The sequence below is a fragment of the Suncus etruscus genome, chromosome 2 (genome assembly GCF_024139225.1).
Source record: "Suncus etruscus isolate mSunEtr1 chromosome 2, mSunEtr1.pri.cur, whole genome shotgun sequence".
NCBI lineage: Eukaryota > Metazoa > Chordata > Mammalia > Eulipotyphla > Soricidae > Suncus > Suncus etruscus.
Window position 1 is genome coordinate 129024067 of NC_064849.1, and position 23560 is coordinate 129047626.

The 23560-nt window shown below is 41.4% G+C and overlaps 1 protein-coding gene across 1 annotated transcript in view; it reads right to left on the reverse strand.

The window, feature by feature from the left end:
• ZNF366 (zinc finger protein 366) overlaps nucleotides 1-23560 on the reverse strand; it is a 67783-nt gene that overhangs the window by 10026 nt on the left and 34197 nt on the right. The window contains exons 2-3 of the mRNA XM_049768761.1: nucleotides 4980-6325; nucleotides 1550-1741 (exon numbers count right to left, since the gene is read on the reverse strand). Of these exons, the coding sequence (XP_049624718.1) occupies nucleotides 1550-1741; nucleotides 4980-6311 (1524 nt within the window). The 5' untranslated portion in view covers nucleotides 6312-6325. The remainder of the gene's footprint in view (nucleotides 1-1549; nucleotides 1742-4979; nucleotides 6326-23560) is intronic.

Genomic DNA, 23560 nt, shown 5'->3' on the forward strand with positions numbered 1-23560 from the left:
CTACAGAGAGGGGCTCCAAGGTTCCACATGGTAGAATGGAATTGAAGCATCCAGAGAGGAGAGAAGCTCTGGTCTATGAGTCTCTGGGCTCCCACTGTCAAAAGTGGCTTACCAGGTACTTGATCTGGCCATCACAGAGGGTCTCCCACTCCATAGGGATCTAACTTTGGCTTAGTGATCTGTTTTTAACTACCTTGAAATGCTTCTTAGCCATTGAATAAGCTCCCACTCCTCATCTTTGCCAATTTCATTTTGCATTAAACTCTAAAGATGTTGGGACTCATCCTACATACAATTTCCTCCTACTTGAGCTGGAATGATTCAAGGTGGACATAAATTGGCTTTCAACTGCTGGAAATGTGAAGGAGAGGAGGGGAAACAGAAGTAGGTGGCAGGAAAAAGGGCTGGAAAGAGCAGCCTCCCTCCTTCACCTCCGGAGATGCCCCCAGGTCTAGGGAAGCTCTGCTGCCTGACCCTGCTCACCCCATCCCAGCATCGCCAACACAGGAAAGAAGTGAGCGTCATAGGGGGTTCCTACACAAGGACATGCTGCAGAGGGATGGCAGCTGTGATAGTCCTGAGAAACCTGTGACCCTATTTTAGAAATGGGAATCAATGGTGTCTCCCCTGTATACCCCATTAGGCAGGGTAAGAGCACAGGGAAATGCTCTTCAAGTAAATACCTGCTTGCAATCATTTTCTGCTCCTGTCCTCAGCACTCTTCCAGGATAGGCTGATATTTATCTGTCCATGTCTTGAATGACACACTAGGGTCCTCCTTATCTCAGAATTAGGGAAAGGAACCAGGTAGGAGGCAGGAAGGAGGAACCCTGACAGCCTGGGTACTTTGGGGTGATTATAGGCAGTGCTATGGACTTCACTATGCTCACACATGATCTTATCTTAGGTAATGAAAGATCCAAGCAAGCCTATTGGACAGAGAGATATGAATGAGGCAGATGCAGCTCCGGTCTCCATGAGGGATGAAGGAGGCATGCAGAGAAGGCTGTGCTTGCACCATTAGCTCAGAGCTACCGTCTTGAGGTTCACTGTGCCTGGGGCTCTCATTCTCTGTGGGGACCTGCTCTCCAATGCTGCCCCTCAGCTCAAGAAAGAGAGGATGAGAAGAGGGGAGACAAAGGGAGAGGAGTTGAAGATCTATCTTTAGCTCCTTATTGAAATATGAGGGAAACAGAGTGGCTACACCCCATCTCTTCTTTCCAGCACATGGTTCTTTACAACAATGCCATCCTCTGCAACCTCCTTCCCAAAGTGGGGTTTTCTGCCATCAGATCTTCTCTGTCGGCTGCCCTCATGCCTGTGTGCTGGATGCACAATGAGACAATCAGGGCAGGCTCTTTTCAGGGACTAGCTGAGGGCTGCCACAAGCCAAGAATGATGCCAAGAGGACAAAGCAAGCACAAGGGCTGCAGCCGGCTCTGGATTTTTTCTGAGTCTCAGTGGGTACCCAGAAGTTCCTCTGTATCAGGTACATACTCATATCTCTCAGACCTTCTCTCTGGAACATGCCTGCCAGACTAATACCCACCTTGCATTTGAAAGGCTTCACATCTGAGTGGACGATCATGTGTGCCTTGAGTGTCTGTTTCTGCACAAAGCTCTTGTAGCAGAGGTGACACTGGTAGGCCCGGATGTTGGTGTGGATCAACACATGTCTCTTCATGTTGGCCAACAGGGTGAACTCCCTCCCACAGATGCCACATTTGTGCTCCTTTACACCCTGAGGAAAGACACAGTGGAAAAACACGAGGGTTAGTAAGTCATATGCTTTCCTTGGATTGGGGCTTTTCAGTTTTCTTCTTGCTAAATGAAGAGTTTGGGGCTCAAATTAAGTTCCATATGCTGTGGCTTAAGCTTTCTTCAGTTGTTAATTTCTTGGAAAGCATTAATTACATAATTTTGTTTCTTCTGAGAACCATTAACTAATCAGACTACTGAAGGAAAAGGATGCTGCTGACAAGCTAGAGAGTAGATTTTGCATGCAGGAGGCCTAGCTTGATTTGACAGCTGAATGGTTTCCTGAGCAATGCTGGGAGAGACCCTGAGTACAATGCTATGAGTAGCTCTCAGCCCCTATGGGTGTGGCCCCAGAACAACAAGAACAATAACAACAACAACAAAAAATCCCAAAACAACATGAGAGCTTTGATTTTTCTTGCTGCTTTTAGGATCAATTCTGTGGTGACAATACTCAAGGATTGGGGTGAGAGAGCACTGTAGAATGAAATGTAAAATCAGTCTATAATCTTGCTTTCAGAATAATAAAAAAAAAATACTCCCCCAACGGATATGATCATCTCCCCATACAAAAACCAGTATTCTCTTGTGTTCTCATTAGCTGAGTTGAAAATTCCAGAACAATTCATAGCTACACTTCAGTAAATTATAGCAAACTCTGTGTGGTTGGCTAAGGAACATTCTGCAAGCCAACTCTTCTACACAGAAATGCAACTGAGGAAGCAAGTTGTCCTAGTTTTACCTCCTGTTTGTGAAGAAGGATTTGCATAAGCATTGGTGTCTCCAGTACAAAGTCTTTCTAGGGACTCATAGCAGGTGCACAGCATTAGCTAACCTTCGAATGAATAATCAGCTTCTTTACAAGATATCTTGACCCAGAATAATATCATGGAACAAGAACTTTTGGATTTAAAGCACACAGATTAAATCATGGCAATAAAGGGAGGGTAATGGGGTATAAAGGTAACTCAAAGGGATAAAGCACATGCTTTGTATACAGAGATACTGAGTTCAATCCCAGCACTAGTTACTTGCCTTGAATCCTACAATACCACCAGGCCTGAACAGCACCCAGTACCACATTAGGTAGGAAAGTCCCACTTATTTGGGAGGGAGGAGTCTTTGACACTCACTGATATTTTTCTGTTAAGCCATTTATTGACTGTGTCTCCTTAATCAACTTTCCTGGTTTCTCCTGGTGAAGACCTGCTCCTCTCAAGATTAATTGGGGTGGGTCACAAACATTTGGTATTTTTTCCAACTGGAAGAGTCTTCTAGGTGATTGCTGAGCATGGCTTTATACTAATGGACAGATCTAAAATTTAAAGTTCTTCTAAAAAGCTAAATTTTTAAGAAGAAGTGTCTATTCAATCAGTGAATTGAAAATCATGACCTATGCAAAAAACTTTTCCTGATGAATTTTTCCATTTACTCCAGTCTCTTCTTCCAAAAATTGACCTTGGTGAGGACCCAGTTGTCCTTATTATAAAATTCTCTGATGAGAAGCCTGTGTCCACATGAGGACTGGCCTAGACTCAAATGTCCAGGAGTTTGAACACTGCTTTGAGAGACAAAGGAAGCTCCACTGTCTCTGAGGGGAACAGAGAAATCACAGAGTGGAAGCTTGCTGAAATTTAGGCTGATGGGGAGCAAAGTGGCCTAGGGTAAGTCTGGCTAATAATGTGCAATAATATTTCAAGTGCTTTCATCTCTACCTAGACACTGCTCTGTGAATATGGAATAATGTGATGTTAGCAGGAATAAACAAGGGATAAAGCAAGTTCGGCACCTGTCACATCAAACATGACCCCATATACTCCAGACCAGTTGCCACTTTGAATTCCAATTCACATTTTTTAAGTGTCACTTAGTTAAGTCATTAGGCTGTTTTTAACATCATGACTTCATGTTTTTGATGGTCTTAGAAAATGTTTGTTCTGAAATGCACCTTTGATTTCTTTCCCACACACGTAGGAGTCCCTGAATACAGTGAACAGTCCCCCGGGGTAGGTGCTTCTCCTCTAGGTTCTTTCTTGTTTCCTGTCTGCTGCAAGAACTTCCTCTCTGGATGCTGTGTATCATCAGGGGCTTTGGAGACACACAGGAGCTATTCCTGCAGAGCCAGAAATTGCCCAGTGTTTTGTTCTTGCCTAACAAATGAAACTCTTTAGAGCAGAGCAAATATGTTATGTTGGCCAGGTAAAAGTCCTCTACTGACCTTTCAGAGTTAAAGAATGTTTCAGAAACTGACTTACGAGAGGCCTCTACTGCCAAGAAAGCCTTTCAAGGTGAGAGTTTGAGGGTAAAAGTGAGTAGGGAAAACTTCTTTCAGAAGTTCTGTGTCAACCCAAGACACCCTCTGGGGTAAAATTTCAGGGATACCTCTGGGGCCTTTTTGAAGTACAAGTTCCAACAATTTCGTGACTTTGGTTGCAAACTAGGTGGAGCTGAGACCTATGAACATGCATTTTTTTTTTCTTCTTGAGCTCCAGGGAGAGAAAAAAAAAATCTTTCACTGTTTTCTCTCTTGATGTTTCTATCAATCAAGAGAAAGATATTCCATTACTCAGAACTTTTACAGTATAAACCACACAACACTGGACTGGCGAAGCTTCACAGAGACACACAGGCACTGCTGGACCTGAGGAAACTCTGCTCTCACGCCCTCACCCCTCCTGCACCTAGCCACCTACATATAATGCAGATCTTACAGTTGAGTTACCCCTTGCAGCAGTCAAAGAAAGAATTTTCTTAAATGTCCTAGAATCTGGTTCTAACTGGTTTATCCCACATCAGTGTTCTAGAATCCATTTCTGATTGGTCTGCCTAGTACCAAATGAATGCTAGTGCCCTACAAGGAGTTTCCAGAAAATGAATTTGAGGGTGGCTAGGGGACTAAGATGCCGTAGCCGAACCACCTTTTTAGTTCCCTTCATCGTTCTTTGCTTTCCTCTCAAAGGTCTCTGATGAGCCAAAATACAGATCATCAGACTTGCATCTTCTCTAGGCCAACCTCAAGCTCTAGTCTAGACAGTGAGATGGGAAAGCCGGCCTCATTCTCCCCCCACTTCAAGGAAAAGCCTGTGGGCCCCGGGAAGGGAAAGATGGGAACTAGGGGAAGCACCCGCCTTCCCTTCCCATCAGAGTTGTGGGCCAAAGCGATCTCCCCAACACTCACCCACCCTACTCCCTCACCCTCAGGCCCAGAAACCCCAGCCTACCTTATGCGTGAGCGAGTGCTGCTTGAGATGATGCGGCTGCACAAACTCCATGCCACACTCGGAGCAGATGTAGGGCCGGATGTCCTTGTGCTTCATCATGTGGTTCTGCAGCTGGCTGGGGTACTGGAAGGTCTTGTCGCACTCAGAGCAGTTGTACTGGATGGGCCCCCGGTGCGTGGTGAGGTGGCGCTTGAGCTGAGCCAGCGTGGGGAAGTCGAGGCCGCACTCCACGCAGATGTTGTCGCGCCCGCTGGCGTGCTTGGCCTCGTGGGCCTTGAGCTCGCTGGGGTAGGCGAAACCGCGGCCGCACACGCGGCAGTTGTGTGGCTTCACCTCGCTGTGCTGCATCATGTGCCTCTTGAGGTGGCTGGTCTGCGTGAAGGCCTTGTGGCACACCTGGCACTTGTGGGGCCGCGTGCCCTGGTGCGTCAGCATGTGCGTGTGCAGGTGGCTCAGCTGCTTGAAGAGCTTGCCGCAGCGGGCGCAGGCGTGCGGCTTGATGCCGCTGTGGCCCAGGATGTGCGTGACCAGGTTGTACTTGGACGTGTAGGACTTCTCGCACGTGGGGCATTGCCAGCGCTTCTGCGTGCCGCCCACGTCCACGTAGTAGCTGTCATCGATCTGCACGTTCACATCCACGCGCTCCACCTTCTGCTTGGCATCCTCGCCCTCCTGCATCTCGGCTGGCCTCTGGGCCCGTGGCTCTGGCGGCTGCTTGGGCAGGAAAGTTTGGCGACTGAAGGGGTATGGGGAGGACGTGGGCATGAAGAAGGGGAACAGGAGGCCCGGAGGGACTTTGGGGTAGTAGGGGAAGGGGCCGGGCAGGAAAGGCGGAGCAGGGGGCTGGGGCCACACAGCGTTGGGCTTCAGGGGTTCCTGCTTCACCGGCTTGCCCCCCAGGGGCTCCAGCGTGCGGTAGAACTGCAAGCCCACGTTGCACAGGTCGATCATGTGCGAGTCATACTTGGGGCGTGGGGGCTGCGGGAACAGCAGCGGGAGATTGGGGGTGGCTTGGGGTTTGCTCTCCTCCTGTTGCAGGGCCAGGCCGCCTTCCTCAGTTGGCAGGGCGCATGGCATCTTGGTGGGCATGCTTTTCCTTTTCCGAGACCCTCCGCCTTCGAAGGCACCAGGGAAGCCATCGAGGTCCCCTGGAGAAGGTTCGTAGCGAAACTGAGGGAAAGGCCCCCGGAGAGTTTCTGGGAAGAGATGTCTTGAAGGGGCTTTTTCTCTGGATAATGCTGGCTGCAGACAGTACGGGTAAGAGGGAGCCCCCTTCACACCCACGGTGAAATGCGTGTCTTCGTCTTTGATCATTTTCATCTCCTTCTGCATCCTTGGCAATTGCCCTTCAAGAGAAAAAAATAATTGTACTGTTTTTTGTGTGTGTCTCTGTGTTTAATTATGATTTATTTGTTGGCTTTGGTGGCCACACCTGACAATGATGTACAGTGTTCAGGGTTAACTCTTGGTGGGTCTTGGGGAGGCATATGGGATGCCTCTGATCAAACTCTGTTGGGTTGATGTCAATGCAAACATCCTACCCTGTTGTTCTATGGCTTTGCCCCTGTGTGTGTATGTGTGTGTGCATGTGTGTGTGTGTGTTTGTGAGAGAGAGAGAGAGAGAGAGAGAGAGAGAGAGAGAGAGAGAGAGAAAGAGAGAGAGAGAGAATCTCCTTTTCTCCTAAAGGTTTTTGTTAGATATTGTGACCCTCAATTATATTGTGGGGTTTCCAAGGATCCCTGATACCTCCATGCCTTTGAAAATTCAGTTATTGATGTAGAAAACACTGACCTTCCAGGTTGGGACCACAGGACAGAATCAAACTAGGATCTAATATTTCAAAATAAATGCTTAGTTGTAAGCCTTGGCTTATATAGGGGATTTGGTAGAGGATTGGGTAGTTGCTAGTAGACTGGATTGGGAATATACCTGAGACTTTTCTGGCTTTGATCTCTGTTTAAGATGAGGGTGCTAAGGTCTAGAGAGACAGAGGGCATGCTTGGGTCATTCAGATCATTCAATCTTTCTCACTGTAGGAGGCAGAACTGAATTCATCTGCTGGGAGATGGAAGTGCAAGTGCTAATGGTGATTGAACATTGTCTGTTAGGGTAATATCTTCTCTAATGGAGTTGATTGCCACTGACTCATCCCATCCTGCCCCTTTGCTGCTAGAGGACAGGGCTATTCAGGGTCACTACATAAATGCTGAAGTCATACCTCATATTTCAGAGTAAGGTGTATTGCTGAGAGCATATGAAGTGGATGATATCAATGTTATTCAGTAAAGCATATAACCAAGGGTACAAAGTCATCTCTACAACTAATCCTTCTATCATAAGCAACTTGAGGTGAAAAAGATCAGGACTGGGAGGCTCTAATTTTGTGCTGACTTCACCCCCTGTATTCAGAGCATCCTGGCTGGTGATCACACAAGCTTGTCTGGGAGGCTGAGGCTAAGCCAGTGACAATGCTTCCTTCTACATGGCTCCTTGTCATTTTTCTATTTGTCTTGTATGGATACAGAACCAAGTGACTAACTCCAAATTTTCAGTGGGCATCCTTTTAACACAAATTTGCTGAAGTTTGAGTAGAGGTCCTCACAGAGCCTGTCATCTTGGCCAGGTATGAGGTCTGGACCCAAGTCACTAAAATAGGGCTGGGCTTGGCCCTGTACTAACCTTGAGCTCTAGCCTACAATGCTAAGCTGTTTAGAGTGAGGTGTGCAGGGATAAGAGTGTTAATAGTGGGGCCGGCGAGGTGGCGCTAGAGGTAAGGTGTCTGCCTTGCAAGCACTAGATAAGGAAAGGACCACAGTTCGATCCCCCGGCATCCCATATGGTCCCCCCAAGCCAGGGGCAATTTCTGAGCATGTAGCCAGAAGTAACCCCTAAGCATCAAATGGGTGTGGCCCAAAAAAACAAAAAAAAAAAAAAGAGAGAGAGAGTATTAATAGTGACTAGGAGGGATTTCCTTGATCCTTGGTGAGGCAAAAATGTTTTAATTGGGGGGAAGGTGCCACACCTACATGTCCTTCGAGCTTACTTCTGACTCTGTGCCAAGAAATTACTTTTGGTGGTGCTCTGGGGTCTATATGTGATGCTGGAGATCAAACCCAGCCTGGATACTTGCATGACAAGTGCTCTATCCACCATTTTATCTCTCTTTAGCTCCTGCAAATGAAATTTTTACAGTTTTGGCTATTCCCAAATTGCATGTGGTCCAAACATAAAAATCTTTTATCAACAGTTAATATCAGTCTGTTTGATGATAATAACTTATTATTATTTGTTAGGACCCCCAACAGTTTCTGAAAATAATTGGCTTTCACTTTTTCAGAGAATGTGGGAGGAAATATTCTCTGGCATCTCACTTTTTCCCAGGGTTGTTTTTATAAACTTTGCTGAGGATAAGCTTATTTGATTATAAGAACCCACAGCAGAGATTATCCATATACAAACTGGGTTTGCCCATTTTATTTCGATCTGGTTGAAAGAGGCAATAATTCTTACTTTCTATTAAAGAGTTTGGTTGGGTAACTAGACAAGAAATGAGCCATGTCAGAATATGAATGGAACAGAATTTACTGAGTTTTTGTTGCTCAGAAGGTATTTAAAATTGCATTACTAATAATGTCAATATTTGCATATATGTATCTTATACTAGAAAGCATTTTATTAAAAGTTTCACTAATTTGGAAAATACGGTTTTGTGATTTTTTTGTTTTGTTTTATTTTTGGGTAACACCTGGCAGAGCTCAGGAGTTAATCCTGGTTCTACGCTCAGAAATCGGGCCTGGCAGGCTTGGGGGACCATATGGGATGCTGGGATTCCAACCACCGTCCTTCTGCATGCAAGGCAAATGCCCTACCTCAATGCTATCTCTCCAGCCCCCAGGTTTTGTGATTTTATATATGCATCATTCTTGCCTTTATTTATTATATTTTGTTTTATTTATGTCACAGTCTACTAATTGATTTATTTTAATGCATTTAGAGTGACACTGCATATAATACTAAGTTTAAAAGTTTAGTTTGGGGCCAGCGCAATAATAGTACATGGGTAGGGCATTTGCCTTGCACACAACTAATCCATGTTCCATCCCTGGCATCCCCTATGGTCTTCTGAGCTTGTAAGGAGTAATTCCTGAGTGCAGACCGAGTAGTATCCCCTAAGCATCACAGGAAGTAGCCTCCCCTATCCACCCCCCCCCCCCGCAAAAAAAGAAAAAAACAACAAAAAACACATGTATTTAGTAGTTTTAGAGTTTGCAACACAACACTGTTAACACACTGATGTGCATTTTGGAAACAAAGTTCCTCAAATGCAGAGGGACTTACATCTATACAATTCAATTTCTTCTCTCTCTTTATTTTGTTTTATTTTATTTTATTGAGGTTTGGGCCAAACTCAGTGGTGTTCAAAGTTATTTCTGCCTCTACACTCAGGATTCACTCTGCCAGGCTCAGGGGACCAACCATCTGGGATACTGGGAATTAAATCAGGGGTTGACTGCATGTAAGATAAGCATATTGTCTATCTGACCCCCATATTCTATTTTGTTGTTGTTGTTTTATTTTGGGGGGCTACACCCAGTGACGCTCAGTGGTTATTTCTGGCTATGCTCTCAGAAATCACTCCTGGCTTGAGGGATCAAACCTAGGTCTGTCCTGGGTCAGCTGCGTGCAAGGCCAACAGCCTTCCGCTGTGCTATCACTCCGCCCCTCCTTCTCTATTTTATTATTACAAAACATCTCTGCATATTTTCTCCTTGTATATATGCATATTTACTCTTCAAAACAGTAGTCTACTTGTTCCAGAATAAAATCAGGGAACTTTAAAAAGAGATTGGGACTCATCTATGTCTATTTCTCCAAGTCTTTAAAACATCATAAAATGCTTTTCTGCATAAAGATCTTAAGGAGCATTGCCAATGCCTGCAAAGATCAAGGAAACCCCTTTGACCCCCTGGGACCTCCTTCCTCTTGGCCTTCTGGATAGAGAACTTATTCATGGCTGCTGCTGGTTGTTAGTATCCTAATCACTCAAGTATAAGAAGCTAGAATCCCTAGGGCATAAAAACACACATTCCCCAAATCAAAAGCATATTGTAGACAAGAAGTTCTGAAAGAAAGAACTAGAAAAAAGGTTTTATTTCTCAAGAGGTAATTTATCTTGATATAAGTAAAAATAATAAGATTCCTAGAAAACCTCAATATGTTCCACCCCTAAGCTCAACCTTTCCTCTAAAAATAAGCCTGGAGTTATCTATGACAGATAAGGGATTCCTTTGCAGGAGGTGAGAGAAACTTGGAAGAATAGTATTTACTCTGCCATGGGAGGTCAGGGGGTAGGGAGTTATTGCGGGGGACCCTCTGTGGGTTAGTAATCTGTGGCTACTCTCAGAAAACCAGGGGATGGTAATTCCCCACTAAGACAATTGAAACAGCAGGCAAAAAGGAAGAAGTGAAATTGTGAACTTAACAAACATGCTTGTAATCATGGTGCTTAAATAAAGATTTATATAAAAAATTAATAAAAAGATCCGTGAATAGTAACAGTTATTCTGAGGCAAAAAGATGGGGAGTATACATTTTCTGACTTTAAATTAAATAATAAACTATTTTATTAATTAAATAAAAATTGTGAATTTAGGGATTAGAGAGTGGTAAGAGCCCTCATTTATAGGCTGGAGATCTGGGTTTGATGCTATCTTTGTGAGAACAGCTGTGAGACTTGAGTAAGTTTATTTTGGGTCTTGATTTTCTTATCAAGAAGTAGAGCTTGGGTTAGCTCCATTGGTCTGTTGGAGACTTTAAAAAGCGTGTTTATGAAAGGGTATTACACCTCAAAACAAGGTGTGCCACAATGGTAAGAAAGAGTAAATGCAAGAGGAGGGATGGGGAGATCAGTGGGTTAATGTCAGCTGCAGCTGTCTCTATTTTCCATGCTGAAGCTCCTGGTAACCACTGGCATCAGGGTTTTGTAAGTTCAAAATCAATACATTACCCATTTATTTTGATTTCATATTATCATAGCAGGGAATGTGAATGAATAATAAGTAAGGTGAGGCCAGGATAGATGTACTCATTCAATATGAAATCAACTGTGTTCTTTCATAATACCCTGTCCCGTATCTTTGAGCTCACATTTTTAATAACTAACTCTTTTAGCGGCTCTATGAAAAATTGAGGGATTGTATCTAGATTTTGTTGTTGGTTGTTTGTTTGTTATTAGAGCTTCCCTTCTCAGAGGTAAAAGGACCTGTTGGTCCAGTGGAGTCTGAGTCTGCAGTAGTGCTGGCTCAACACAGGCATATTGGCTCCTGAGATTCCTGTTAGACAGTGAGAGAAAAAGCACTTGCTGTATTTCCGAGTCCCCAGCTCATTGCCTAAATGCCTCACTTCTCAGTAAACCACTGGCAGCCTGAAAGAAGAAATCAATGGCTTTTGTTTTGAAAGTCTCCAAAATGGATTGCTTTAATTTGTTTTGTTCAGACTGTTGGTACTTGGGGGCATCCTCACCAAATCATCAGCATACTCACGACCTTTTAAAGAATAGTAACTTCATTGAGAAGAACTGGGTAAATGTACCTTGCTTGGCTGTGGTTTACGCTAGTTTTCTAGTCCCCATTCTCAGCATTAATCTGCTCAGAGATTAGGGTGAACCTTCAATCCTGTTTACACTAATATCAGGAAGCCATCTTCCAAAGTGCATGAGGTTCACGAGGTAACTCAGTTGGAAAACAGGGATCTGAAAAGTACAATAGGTCAGAGTGGACAGGAATGGGGTGAGGAATGGGGCAAAAGAAAGACCCCTGGATGGATAATATGAAGTATAAACCTAAGTCAGCAGTTTTCTTATTTTCTTCCATCAAGAGGAAATGTTTGTAAGATTAGCAAAGGCCATCACCCTGTTTTACTAATATGGGAGGGAAGGGCCTTAAAATAATCACACATTTTTATTATTGTGGTGAGAGAATATTCTAAGTTTCTGGCTTTTTTTTCATATGTTTCCAATTACTAAACCCAATAGGTTACTAGTCAGGAAGCAAACAAATAGGTTGAGGAGGAAAATATTGAACAAATTGTCTGAATATTGGACAAATAGAGGACAAATTCGTTATGAGACTGTGGATCTTAAAAACAAAACAAACTCCTCTTTAAACTCCAGTAGAAATGCAAATGCTAACCAAGATGAAACCTCTTCTTTTGGGGGAAAAATGTTTCTAATAATAATGCCCTTTAATTGGGAATTCACCTCTTGCACCCAAAAATAATATTCCCCAGATAAAAATTACTGGTATTTTGTGGTTCTCATTGAAATTGAAGGTCATTCCAGTAGAGCCTATTAGAAGTACAGTGAGTCAGCATTCTCTAGGCAGGCCTCTAGTTTCCACTCAGCAACATGGAGGTCTGTCCACCTGAAATTCCTTAAAGCATTATCACATGTGAACTTAAGAAAGCGTATTCCATATTCCTTGAAGATTGCCATGGTTTTCATTGCAAACATGTCAGATGTTAACTCCTGGAGATACGAGCTTCCCTTTTAGTTCAAGGATAGCACTTTACTTAGGAGGATCTACCCTCCCCCACATAAAATCAAGTTGGCAGCAGTGAAAAGAGAGAAAAAGTTGAAGAATAAGAAGCAGTGCTATGGGAGGCAAAGCATGGGGTGTTGAGGGTTGCTAAAAGGAAGTCAGGATGGAAAATGTCTGAACAGACTGATCATGTCAATCTGTTCCTACAAAAGTTTTATTAGGATTCTTGGAAGTGGGATTTCATTTTACCATTGGGTTCTTTCCAAATCTTTGTTAATAGAAGGAGCTTTGAGCCTTAGATGAAACATTCTGAAAATGCAATATCATTGTTTTAATATCTTTGTAGTGCTATTGTTGCATTTTTCATCGGCAGGTATTTGGCAATGGTTGAATCTTGCATTCCTGTAACTAGTTGATTAATAAGGTCTCCTATGCATCTGACAGGAAGAGAAATCCATGGTACAGAAATTAAAGTCCTGCTTTATCATTCCCAGTATTTGTGATGAAAGCCAGAAGTTGTAATAGGATTCCTGGTAGCTAAAATCCCAATGATTCTTCAGAATGTCCTTGAGGCCACCATTTAATTTGTAAATCGAAATTCTTCCCCCCCTCCAAGAAAAAATATTTATTTGTCAACTCATGACATGAATTGAGTCTCCTAGATCACTGGAAATTACTAGTTGGTCATGAGACCCCAGCCAATTAAACTCGAATTTTTTTGTTTGTTTTTGTTTTTGAGCCACACCCGGTGACTCTCAGGGGTTACTCCTGGCTCTGCACTCAAAAGTCGCTTCTGGCTCAGGAGACCATATGGGATGTCAGGGATCGAACTCAGGTTCGTCCTGGGTCAACTGTGTGCAAGGCAAATGCCCTACCACTGTGCTATCATTCCAGCCCCAAACTCGAATTATTTTAAAAGTTCTTAAATACCACCAAGACATAACATAAAATCAAGTCGACAGTATCCATTATGAGTATATGTAGATACCATTAATAAAAATACTTAAAAATAATTTGGACTACACCTGATGGCATGCAGGGCTTAATCCCTAACTGCTCTTTAAAATTACTCCTGGACCATACGAGATTCTGGGGTTCAAATCCAGGCTGACTGCTCACAAGTCAAGTATCCTTACACTATTTTCTTGATTCCCTCAAGATACTTTTTCAAAAGCCTCTTCACTATTTTTTTTTTTTAAGATTTAGGGTGATATTCAGCAGTTCTCTGGGAATAGTCCCAGCTTTGTGCTCAGAGATTGCTTCTGGCAGTGTTCAGAGTAGTGCTGAAGATCTAACTAGGAACTGCTGCATGCAAAACAAGTGCCTTAACCCATGTACAATTTCTAGGCCCCCAAAAGAAACTTTAATATTTGTATCTATTTTTTTCTGGTGCCAAGGATAAGATCCAGATATGCCTTTTTGCATATAAGGCAAGTGCTTTTCTACTGAGCTACATATCTTATTGTAAAGAACCCTTTAAAAAATGTTAATGTGGGGGGACTGGTTCATGCCCAGCAGTGTTCAAGACATGGTTATGTGCTTAGGCACCACTCCTGACAATGCTCAAGAACCAATATGTGGTGCCATGGATAAAGTCCTGGCCATTCAGTGCAAGGCAAATAACTTTCCTAGTGTATGATCTCTAAAGGCCTGAAGGGCCCTTTTAAAAACAACAAATTCAGCTAATAACTTGTATAGGTTAAATGTGGATGCAGATTTTATTTAGAAATATGCTTAGCACTTAGAACACCATAGTGAATGAATATTATTAAGCACTGGAACAACTTCTAGTATGTTGGGGTTATCTGTCCTTATGACCCATTTAAAGAAGGAAGTAGATATGACTTAACACTTCTCTTTCCCAGTCTTCAGAGCTAATGTATCTCTTGTGAATGGAGCTACAACTGGAAGGTTTTTCCTCCAACTTTTGAAGGAAAAATGCTCTTTTAATGCATATAATGATTCATGTTCAGAGACGAAGAAAATTTATATACTGACTGCCAGTTAAGCAAATATGCAACCTATACATACAACATAAGTTCTTATATTTTGTAAGATATAAGTTTTATTTTGTCCATTTTGGGAATAATAATATATTTGTTTCAATGTTCTATCCAGACAATATTGTCCTCTGTGAGCTAAACTGAGTAAGAGTCAACACATAATGGATGATGTTAGTCATCTGAGGAAAAACATATTATAGAAGTGTAACTCTGGTTGAGGAGATAGTTCAAGTTCTTGGCACAGCCTAGAATATTCAAGACTCTGAGTCTAATCCCTAGGTACCACATGGTCCCTTGAGTGCATTACCAGAAGTGAGTGGCCCAGCTTATGATCCACACTGCTTTAATGGCCTTTATTAAAAAAAAGAGAGAGAGAAATAAAATGTAAGTCAAGGCAGTACTATTGGGAATGAGAACATGTAAAAGGGTTTTGTATATTGGTCATGGTGGTAATTACTGAGCTCTGCCAGAACTCATAGAATTTAAATATTAGTTTTACTGTGTGTGACTTAAAAATTTGTTAAAAAAATGTAAAAGAAATATACAAAAAGTTTTATTCTGGATATATGGGAAATATATGACAACAGTCAAGGTAGTGAGATTCTACCTTTTAATAAATTGATGTATATGGATTTTATTTAATAATATGAATATGGTATATAAAGAGGTTTTAAGAATTTGATGATATTAATTTCTACTCTCTTTAAGGAAGATTGTAAGTATGGCAGATATCAGGCTGTGTTTTGGTTTGGGGTTTTTGTATGTTTGTATATATATATATATATATAATTTTTTATTTAGCAATAATACTATAGAGTAAGGATAATACAATAAGTAAGCCTTCAAGTCTTTTAATCCTTGACACGTTTCAAGTTCAGTATACAATCTCCTATAATTACTCCAGCATTTACTGAAAAGTAAAGCAGTTTCCCATCAGTGGACAAGTTTATTTTGGCCATCATAAAATATATTTCTCTCCTTAGTGAATCAATAGGCTTGTCCATACTCTTGGGCATTATTTTTCTGAACCTGATTAACTGAGTTGTTTTATATGCATCTTGCAGTCTAAAGCCAAAAATTTCAGTCTCAGACTTCACCAGGAATGGCTCTCCTAGAAGAGCAAGTTGCCCCCTTTCTTGGGTATGTCTTTCAGACTTTCCCAAGATTCTGCAGGGTGGAAGATAGAGAGAGTCATCTCTGGAGGCTTTGCAAAGACTTAGGGGTAAAATTCTCTTTCCACCAGAGTTACAAGAAAATGCCTCATTTCTTTGAAGTCACTCATATTTGTTTGATGCCTCCCTTTGTTACCGAGTGTCATGCTTCTAGGAACTGTGTGTGTGTGTGTGTGTGTGTGTGTGTGTGTGTGTGTGTGTGTGTGTGTGTGTGAGTGGGGATGAGTTTTCTCATAGGGTGATTCAAAAGTTGTAAACTTTTAAGTAGATGGAATTAATAACTACTTGGGAATTTATTTGGTAAAAACCATCTAGCTTACTCTTGTTCCATCTTCCCACACAGAAATTTGGTATTACCTCAAAGAAGGAATAACTAGCTAAATTGGCTTGTCCCAAGCTTTTGTATATATTAGTTTCCAGAAACATTCTCACTAAAGGAGGTGTTTTAGCTAGGCTAAAGTGAATACTACTATAGTATTCTTTAGAAAGGATGGACCATTCTAGCTCAGGATACTGGCTAATAAGGGGCATATTTGTTTTACCTGAATGATAGAATATCTTGGTACACTGAAGTCATAAGAATTACTGACGGAGGGCTATGGAAATGCTTATGTGAATGAGTTTCTGAAGAGAGTCTGTTGCTATAATAGAACATATATTCATATTCTAGCAAATAATGACCCAGACAGGTTGGTTATAACCATTTCTTATATTCAAAAATTTGAGTTCTACCATGATCCTGCAAACATATGCTCTTCTTCCCAAAGCCTGATCTACTTCTGCTTTCCAGTGAATGATCACTCTTCTTCCTGGATATCTTTTATCCATTTATAGTTTTTAGTTCAAGATTTTATTATTGATCTGCTCTATGTGGAAAGTTTTTATTGATTTTGCTTACTAAACATTTCTTTAAAAAGTTTATATATTTGTATATACATACATAGTAAGTACCTCATGCTCACATAACTTATCTCTGGGAAGTTATTCTGGTAATGACTAGTAAAAATTCTGGTAATGCAGTGGCCTTTGGGAAGAATGGCTATGACTAGGGGTAAAGGTTGGAATTATTGTTGCTGAGTTCAATAGTATTGTTTCCATAATAGTGTATAGGGAGTGTACTTACAGTTTTCAGTTCCCTGAGTATAGAGGCAATTTATACCCCTTCCACCTATACTTTTTAGTTATCCAAATATTTGTGTTAAAAAATAAAGACCCATTCTGGTTTTCAAACTGTAAATATTCTGTCAGTATTAACTTGGAATTGCTTTTTCTTTTAGCACTGAAAAATTCTCTTAAAGCATTTCTTGGATTACTTAATTTTTATGCCCAGGATCTTTTTGCCCAAGTTCACCCTGGTTTGGAATCTGGACATACAATTTTATGACCCACCTGCATGATGTCATGGAAATAAGTATAAGCATCTACAAAGACTTGGAATGGAAAAATCCTGCCCATGGGCACTCATTAAAAACTGCCTCAGGTACCTCCTCTATACCCACTCTAAGCTTAGGGCCAAAAAAGCAATATCCAGTATATAAAATGTCAGCTACAAACAGTCATCATTGGGAGAAGAAAACAATGAATAGGTGTAGATAAAAAATTCTTTGTTCTACAAAAAAGGAATCTCCAATGATAGATTGATTGACTGAATGGGGAAAAACTAGAAGCAGAACTTTTTTGTTTGTTTGGTTTGGTTTTGGGTCACACCCAGCAGCCCTTAGGGGTTAATCCCAGCTCTGAGCTCAGAAATTGCCCTTGGCAGGCTGGGAGAATGGGACCCCATATAGGGATGCAGTGATTTGAACCACCATTTTTCCTGAATCGGCTGCATGCATACTACCGCTGTGCTATCTCTGGCCCATAGAAGCAGAACATTTTTACTTAATTTTTTTTCTCCAAGATTATTATTTTCTTTCTTATCATTAAAACTTTGGTGAGAACAAAATTAACTCTAGACTTGGGGGGAAACTACAGTGGTTACCTTGGGAGAAAGAAAATAGATGGGAGGAAAGGGTAGAGGGGTGGTAGAAAGGTTTTAGAATTTTGGTGTTGGGTATTAAATTATATATACATGTATGGAGACAAAAAGATGTACTATTGCATGCAGACAACCAGGTTTAATTCTTGGCACCACATATGGTAGACCAGAAATGATTATGGTAGACACCAGAAATGTGTGTGAGAAAAGAAAGAAGAAAGAAAGGAAGGAAGGAAGGAAGGAAGGAAGGAAGGAAGGAAGGAAGGAAGGAAGGAAGGAAGGAAGGAAGGAAGGAAGGAAGGAAGGAAGGAAGGAAGGAAGGAAGGAAGGAAGGAAGGAAGGAAGGAAGGAAGGAAGGAAGGAAGGGAGAAAGAAAAAAAGAAAGAAAAAGAAAGAGAGAGAGAAAGAAAGAAAGAAAGAAAGAAAGAAAGAAAGAAAGAAAGAAAGAAAGAAAGAAAGAAAGAAAGAAAGAAAGAAAGAAAGAAAGAAAGAAAGAAAGAAAGAAAGAAAGAAAGAAAGAGAGAGAGAGAGAGAGAGGGAGGGAGGGAGGGAGGGAGGGAGGGAGGAAGGAAGGAAGGAAGGAAGGAAGGAAGGAAGGAAGGAAGGAAGGAAGGAAGGAAGGAAAGGAAAGAAAGAAAGGGAGGAAGGAAGGGAGGGAGGAGAGAAGGAAGGAAGGAAGGAAGGAAGGAAGGAAGGAAGGAAGGAAGGAAGGAAGGAAAGAAAGAAGGAAGGAAGGAAAAGAAAGAAGAAAGGGAGGGAGGGAGGAAGGAAGGAAGGAAAGAAAGAACGAAAGAAAAAGAAAGAAAGAAAGAAAGAAAGAAAGAAAGAAAGAAAGAGAGAGAGAGAGAGAAAGAAAGAAAGAAAGAAAGAAAGAAAGAAAGAAAGAAAGAAAGAAAGAAAGAAAGAAAGAAAGAAAGAAAGAAAGAAAGAAAGAAAGAAGAAAAAGGAAGGAGAGGGGGGAGAGGGAGGGAGGGAGGAAGGAAGGAAGGAAGGAAGGAAGGAAGGAAAGAAAAGACGAATAAAGAAGTAGATAAAGAGGATAAAGTACATAAAGAACTAGATAGGTCTGATGTGAGGATTCACTAATAACTGAAATAAACCAGCCTACTTCCTCTGTTCTATCTATTCCTTGCTCTTCCTTGACACCTCTCTGTGCTGTAAAAGATCAGAGAGCACTAGGGTAAACCCTTTTAATTGAGGCATAATTTTAGGTTCTCTTCCATAATACTACAATAGTGAGGTTGTTTAGAAGTTGCTTTCAGGCTGAAAAAAAAAAGTTCGAACCTGCTTCCAGTACTATGGAATCCTAAACTGTCAAAGCACAATCCACCCAGTGACCCTGTTTTCATCAATCAGCATGTTGGAGGCCCTCCATGGGGTGATGACTCTCCCCAGAATATTACAAAAGTATTACAGTATTATTATAGTATTACAATTTATCTCCTTACAGTACTGAACTAATCCCTAAATTTTGTTTGACCTTTACTCGATGTACAGTGAATGAGCACTTAATGAGCATTTTTAAGTACTATGTTTTTAAATTACAATTATTTTTAGTGTATTTTCACTTTTATTTATTTATTTATTTGGTTTTTTGGGCCACACCCGTTTGATGCTAGGGGTTACTCCTGGCTAAGTGCTCAGAAATTGCCCCTGGCTTGGGGGGACCATATAGGACCCAGAGGGATTGAACCATGGTCCTTTCCTTGGCTAGCGCTTGCAAGGCAGACACCTTACCTCTAGTGCCACCTTGCCGGCCCGTGTTTTCACTTTTAAATAGTAACATTCATTTGACAAACAATATTTTGTAGACAAATTTCTAAAAAGAAAAGAAAATTCTGATAGTCTTTTCTATTCTTTTTTTCTTCTAGCAACTAGAATGCTTCATTGAAGGTTTGTTTGGGATTACTTGTCAAAAGAATATCCCTTGTTTATAGATTGGTTCATTGCTAAGAAGTGAGTCTGATGGACTGCTGTGAGTTATATTGTGTTCAGGGTCCCCCCATCCCTCAGCTCACATTCCCAGGTTACATTCATGCTTGATTTTTCTGAGCACACCATCCCATCCTTTCCTTCACCCTCACATGCTTGCTACCTTAGATATAGTAATAACCCAGATTTTGGTTTTGCTCCAACCTGTCTGATTGTATATTTTCTTTATCCATTGTTCCTTTCTAATCACTACTCTTCCATCTATACCAAATGTTAAAGTTATACATATGGAAACAACTAATAAGGAGCCAAGGAATCAATTCTCAACACCTTTCATCTTGATTATTCACAGATAAGTGGTTATTACAAAATTTTGGATACTATCAGAAGTTAACTGGTTTTCCATTTCTTTTTATTTCTCTACCTAGAACTATAGTTCAGGAGGCCAGTCCTCCATGACTAGGTTCCTTTCAGCAAATTTTATCTACTCTTCCAGACCTTTCTAAATCTTCCTTCCAACGTTTTGAATTTCAAATGCAAAGCCTGTTCCTTAAAAGGCCATCACTCCTATAACCCTTACTCCTGGATTTTGCTTGTATTGACAATGTATTCAGAAAAGCCTCTTGGTTTTTTGATATCTTTCAGTGAGGGACTGCCTCGAGCCCCTGTTGTGACCATGAGAAGAAAGCAGGATGTTAAGCATTTTTGAAGAAGCTTTTACATTATTAATATAGAAACTTCCTACACTCTACTTTCCTGTTATTTTTATACCCATAATGTGGCTATGGAGTTGGGAACAGCATAGCCAGATGGAATAGTCAGGGAGCCACAAGTACACCCATTTAATACCAGCACCTTTCCCCAAAAATGGTAGCAGGGAATGTGTCAATGTGGTTCTATTGATTTGAGTGGTGCTGGGCTTCTGATTATGTAAGAAAGTAGTGCTCCCCTCTGCTAAGGAAATCACTCCTGGCATTCTTGGGGGGACCAGATGGGATACCAGGATTTGAACCAATGACCTTCTGCATGAAAGGCAAACGCCTTACCTCCATGCTATCTCTCCGACCCCATAAGTGAAGTTTTATGACTTGTAGCTAAGCATAATCACCAAGTAAAAAAAATGAACATGTGAAGTGAAAATTTCTTTCCCTGACTTTAAAAATTCTTGATAAAATATGTTCAACTATTTCCGTTTCTTTCTAAAGTTCTCTCAGTCCCAGTCAAACTAGTCTTTAACTATTCCCTCCCTGGGACAAACACATTTCATACTTCTTTGCCTTTGTTTAGTCTGGTGGACCATCTAGGAATTCAAGTTCCCATAAACATTCAGCTTCTTCCTAGAAACCTTTTTACCCTACTCTTATATCCAAAAATTACCCCTTCCTTCAAGTCCTATTGCATCTCCCCCTACTGAGCCCATGGTAAATGCAGCATTTCCTTCTATTGAACATTAATTTTTCTATGATTTATATGCCCAATCACCATGCAAACTTTCTCTAGCCCTGAATTCATTCTCTCTTCGCACTTTATATAGTAAAGATCATTGTGAAACTACTCAATACAGAACTTCTGTATTGTTTATTGCCTGCTTGGGATTCACTAGGTGTTGTTCTATCTGCCTTTTAAAACATGTTTGTAAATTTAAGAGCATACATCAAGGTCAGTTATATTGCTAGCTAGTAAGATAAGAGAACCATTGGTAGCCAGGTCAGAATTACTATGAATTAATTTGCTATGAAGAAGAAGTTGAAGCATTATACTTGCTTTGACCAATCTGTTGGTTCTCATCTTTTTGGTAGAGCATTTATTGGGATTTTTTTTTTTTTTTGGTTTTTTGGGTCACACCTGGCAGTGCTCAGGGGTCACTCCTGGCTGTCTGTTCAGAAATAGCTCCTGGCAGGCACGGGGGACCATATGGGACACCGGGATTCGAACCAACTACCTTTGGTCCTGGATTGGCTGCTTGCAAGGCAAACGCCACTGTGCTATCTCTCCGGGCCCCATTTATTGGGATTTGAGATCAACCTCAAGGTCCTTACATAGGGGGTTTTGATGTCAAAAGGATGTGAGATTAGGACACTGTGACCCAGTTCTTGACATCTTAGAAGATACCTTAGAAATACTACAAACAATGACTAAAAGACTTGACTGCTTTTAGCTGTTTCATTGAATTGGGGGTGAAGTGTACATTAGGTGGAACCCAGTCTAAAAGTCTCCTTGAAGGGGCCGGGCGGTGGCGCTCGAGGTAAGGTGCCTGCCTTACCTGCGCTAGCCTAGGAGACGGACCGCGGTTCGATCCCCCAGCGTCCCATATGGTCCCCCAAGCCAGGAGCGACTTCTGAGCGCATAGCCAGGAGTAACCCCTGAGCGTCACCGGGTGTGGCCCAAAAACCAAAAAAAAAAAAAAAAAAAAAAAAAAAAGTCTCCTTGAAGGTAAAGAAATTGTTGTTGTTAACTAATTTCCAGAGTTGAATTACTTCTCTATGAATTTAAAAGAAATACTTGTCCTACATTTTGGACTGTTCTGTGAAAATCACCAAATTCAGAAGTGAAAGCTATTTTTTATACTATTTGTATACACTATTTTTCTTCAATGAAATATCAACACATTCATATTCTCTTATTGGGGGAGGCCACACCCAGCTGTGCTCAGGGCTTACTCCTTGCTTTGTGCTTAGGGATCACTACTGGCAATACTCAGGAAACTGTATATGCTACCAAGAATTGAACCCAGATTGAATGAGTGTAAGGCAAGTGCCTTAACAGTGATGCCCTACTAAATTGTTTATATCAATATTACCCATTTCTTTATCCTCTAATACATTTTTATCATACTTTATTTTCTTGGTAAAAATATCAGAAAAATATGGGGCCAGAGAGATAGCTTGGAGGTAAGGCGTTTGCCTTTCATGCAGAAGGTCGGTGGTTCGAATCCTGGCATCCCATATGGTCCCCTGTGCCTGCCAGGGGTGATTTCTGAGCCTAGAGCCAGGAGTAACCCCTGAGCACTGCCGGGTGTAACCCAAAAAACCAAAAAAAAAAAAAAAATTCAGAAAATAGTCCATTCATTCAAGCATACATAAACACTATTGGGTCCAAAAAAAATAGAAAATTCCAGGAGAGCAGGTAGTTTTCATTATTGTACTCACCTAGAGGGGTGCCCCTCTCAAAGTAGGTGAGCACATTAGAATCCCTGTCTATTAAAAAAAAAAAAAAAAAAAAGCAAGCAATGCTTCAAAGCTTCTAGTACCTAAATCCTGCCAGGGCTTCTAAAGTCAGAGCACAAGTATTAGTGTATTTTAAGTGATTTTCCTGGTCAGCCAGGGTTAAGAACTACTTCAGGGAGGTGCCTGATAAAGCTCTCTTGAACATAAATTACCAAGTGTGTATAATAGCGGCAATGTAAGAGGGGCTAAGATGGTTGAGAGAATCTGATGTAAGACTTAGTTCTATGACTGATCCTTTCCTTCCATCATCCATCCACAGTAGTAAGGGGCTGTGGAAGGAAGTGAGGGGTGGATTCTTCTTCCTGCTAAGACTGGAGTTCAGGTAATCTAGGAAGGGAGACATTTTGGATCCGGTCTGTGCACCACATTGTGGTGGCAGTGTGTGGGTGAGAAGCTCCGGGGCAGTATTTATGTACATATTTGTGAGTTTTAGCCTGATAAACCCTCTCCATCCCTTTGCTTTTTTCCAGTCTTCCACCCTGTATCCCCAGGTCTTGTCCAGTCACCTGTTAAGAAACTGGGTTAGAGATTTGGCATTCCTTCCTAGATATTCCATGCCTTGGGCTTTCCAACCTAAAAAGCCTGGCAATGAGGAAGAGGCTAAGAGAAGGTTATCTCTCTTCATGACTATGATGTTTCTTAAAGGTTGAACTGTGGATTTTTTTTTTCACTTCTCTTTTGGAAATCACCTCATTTTCTGATTGGACTGTAGGATAAGACTTCTTCTTTA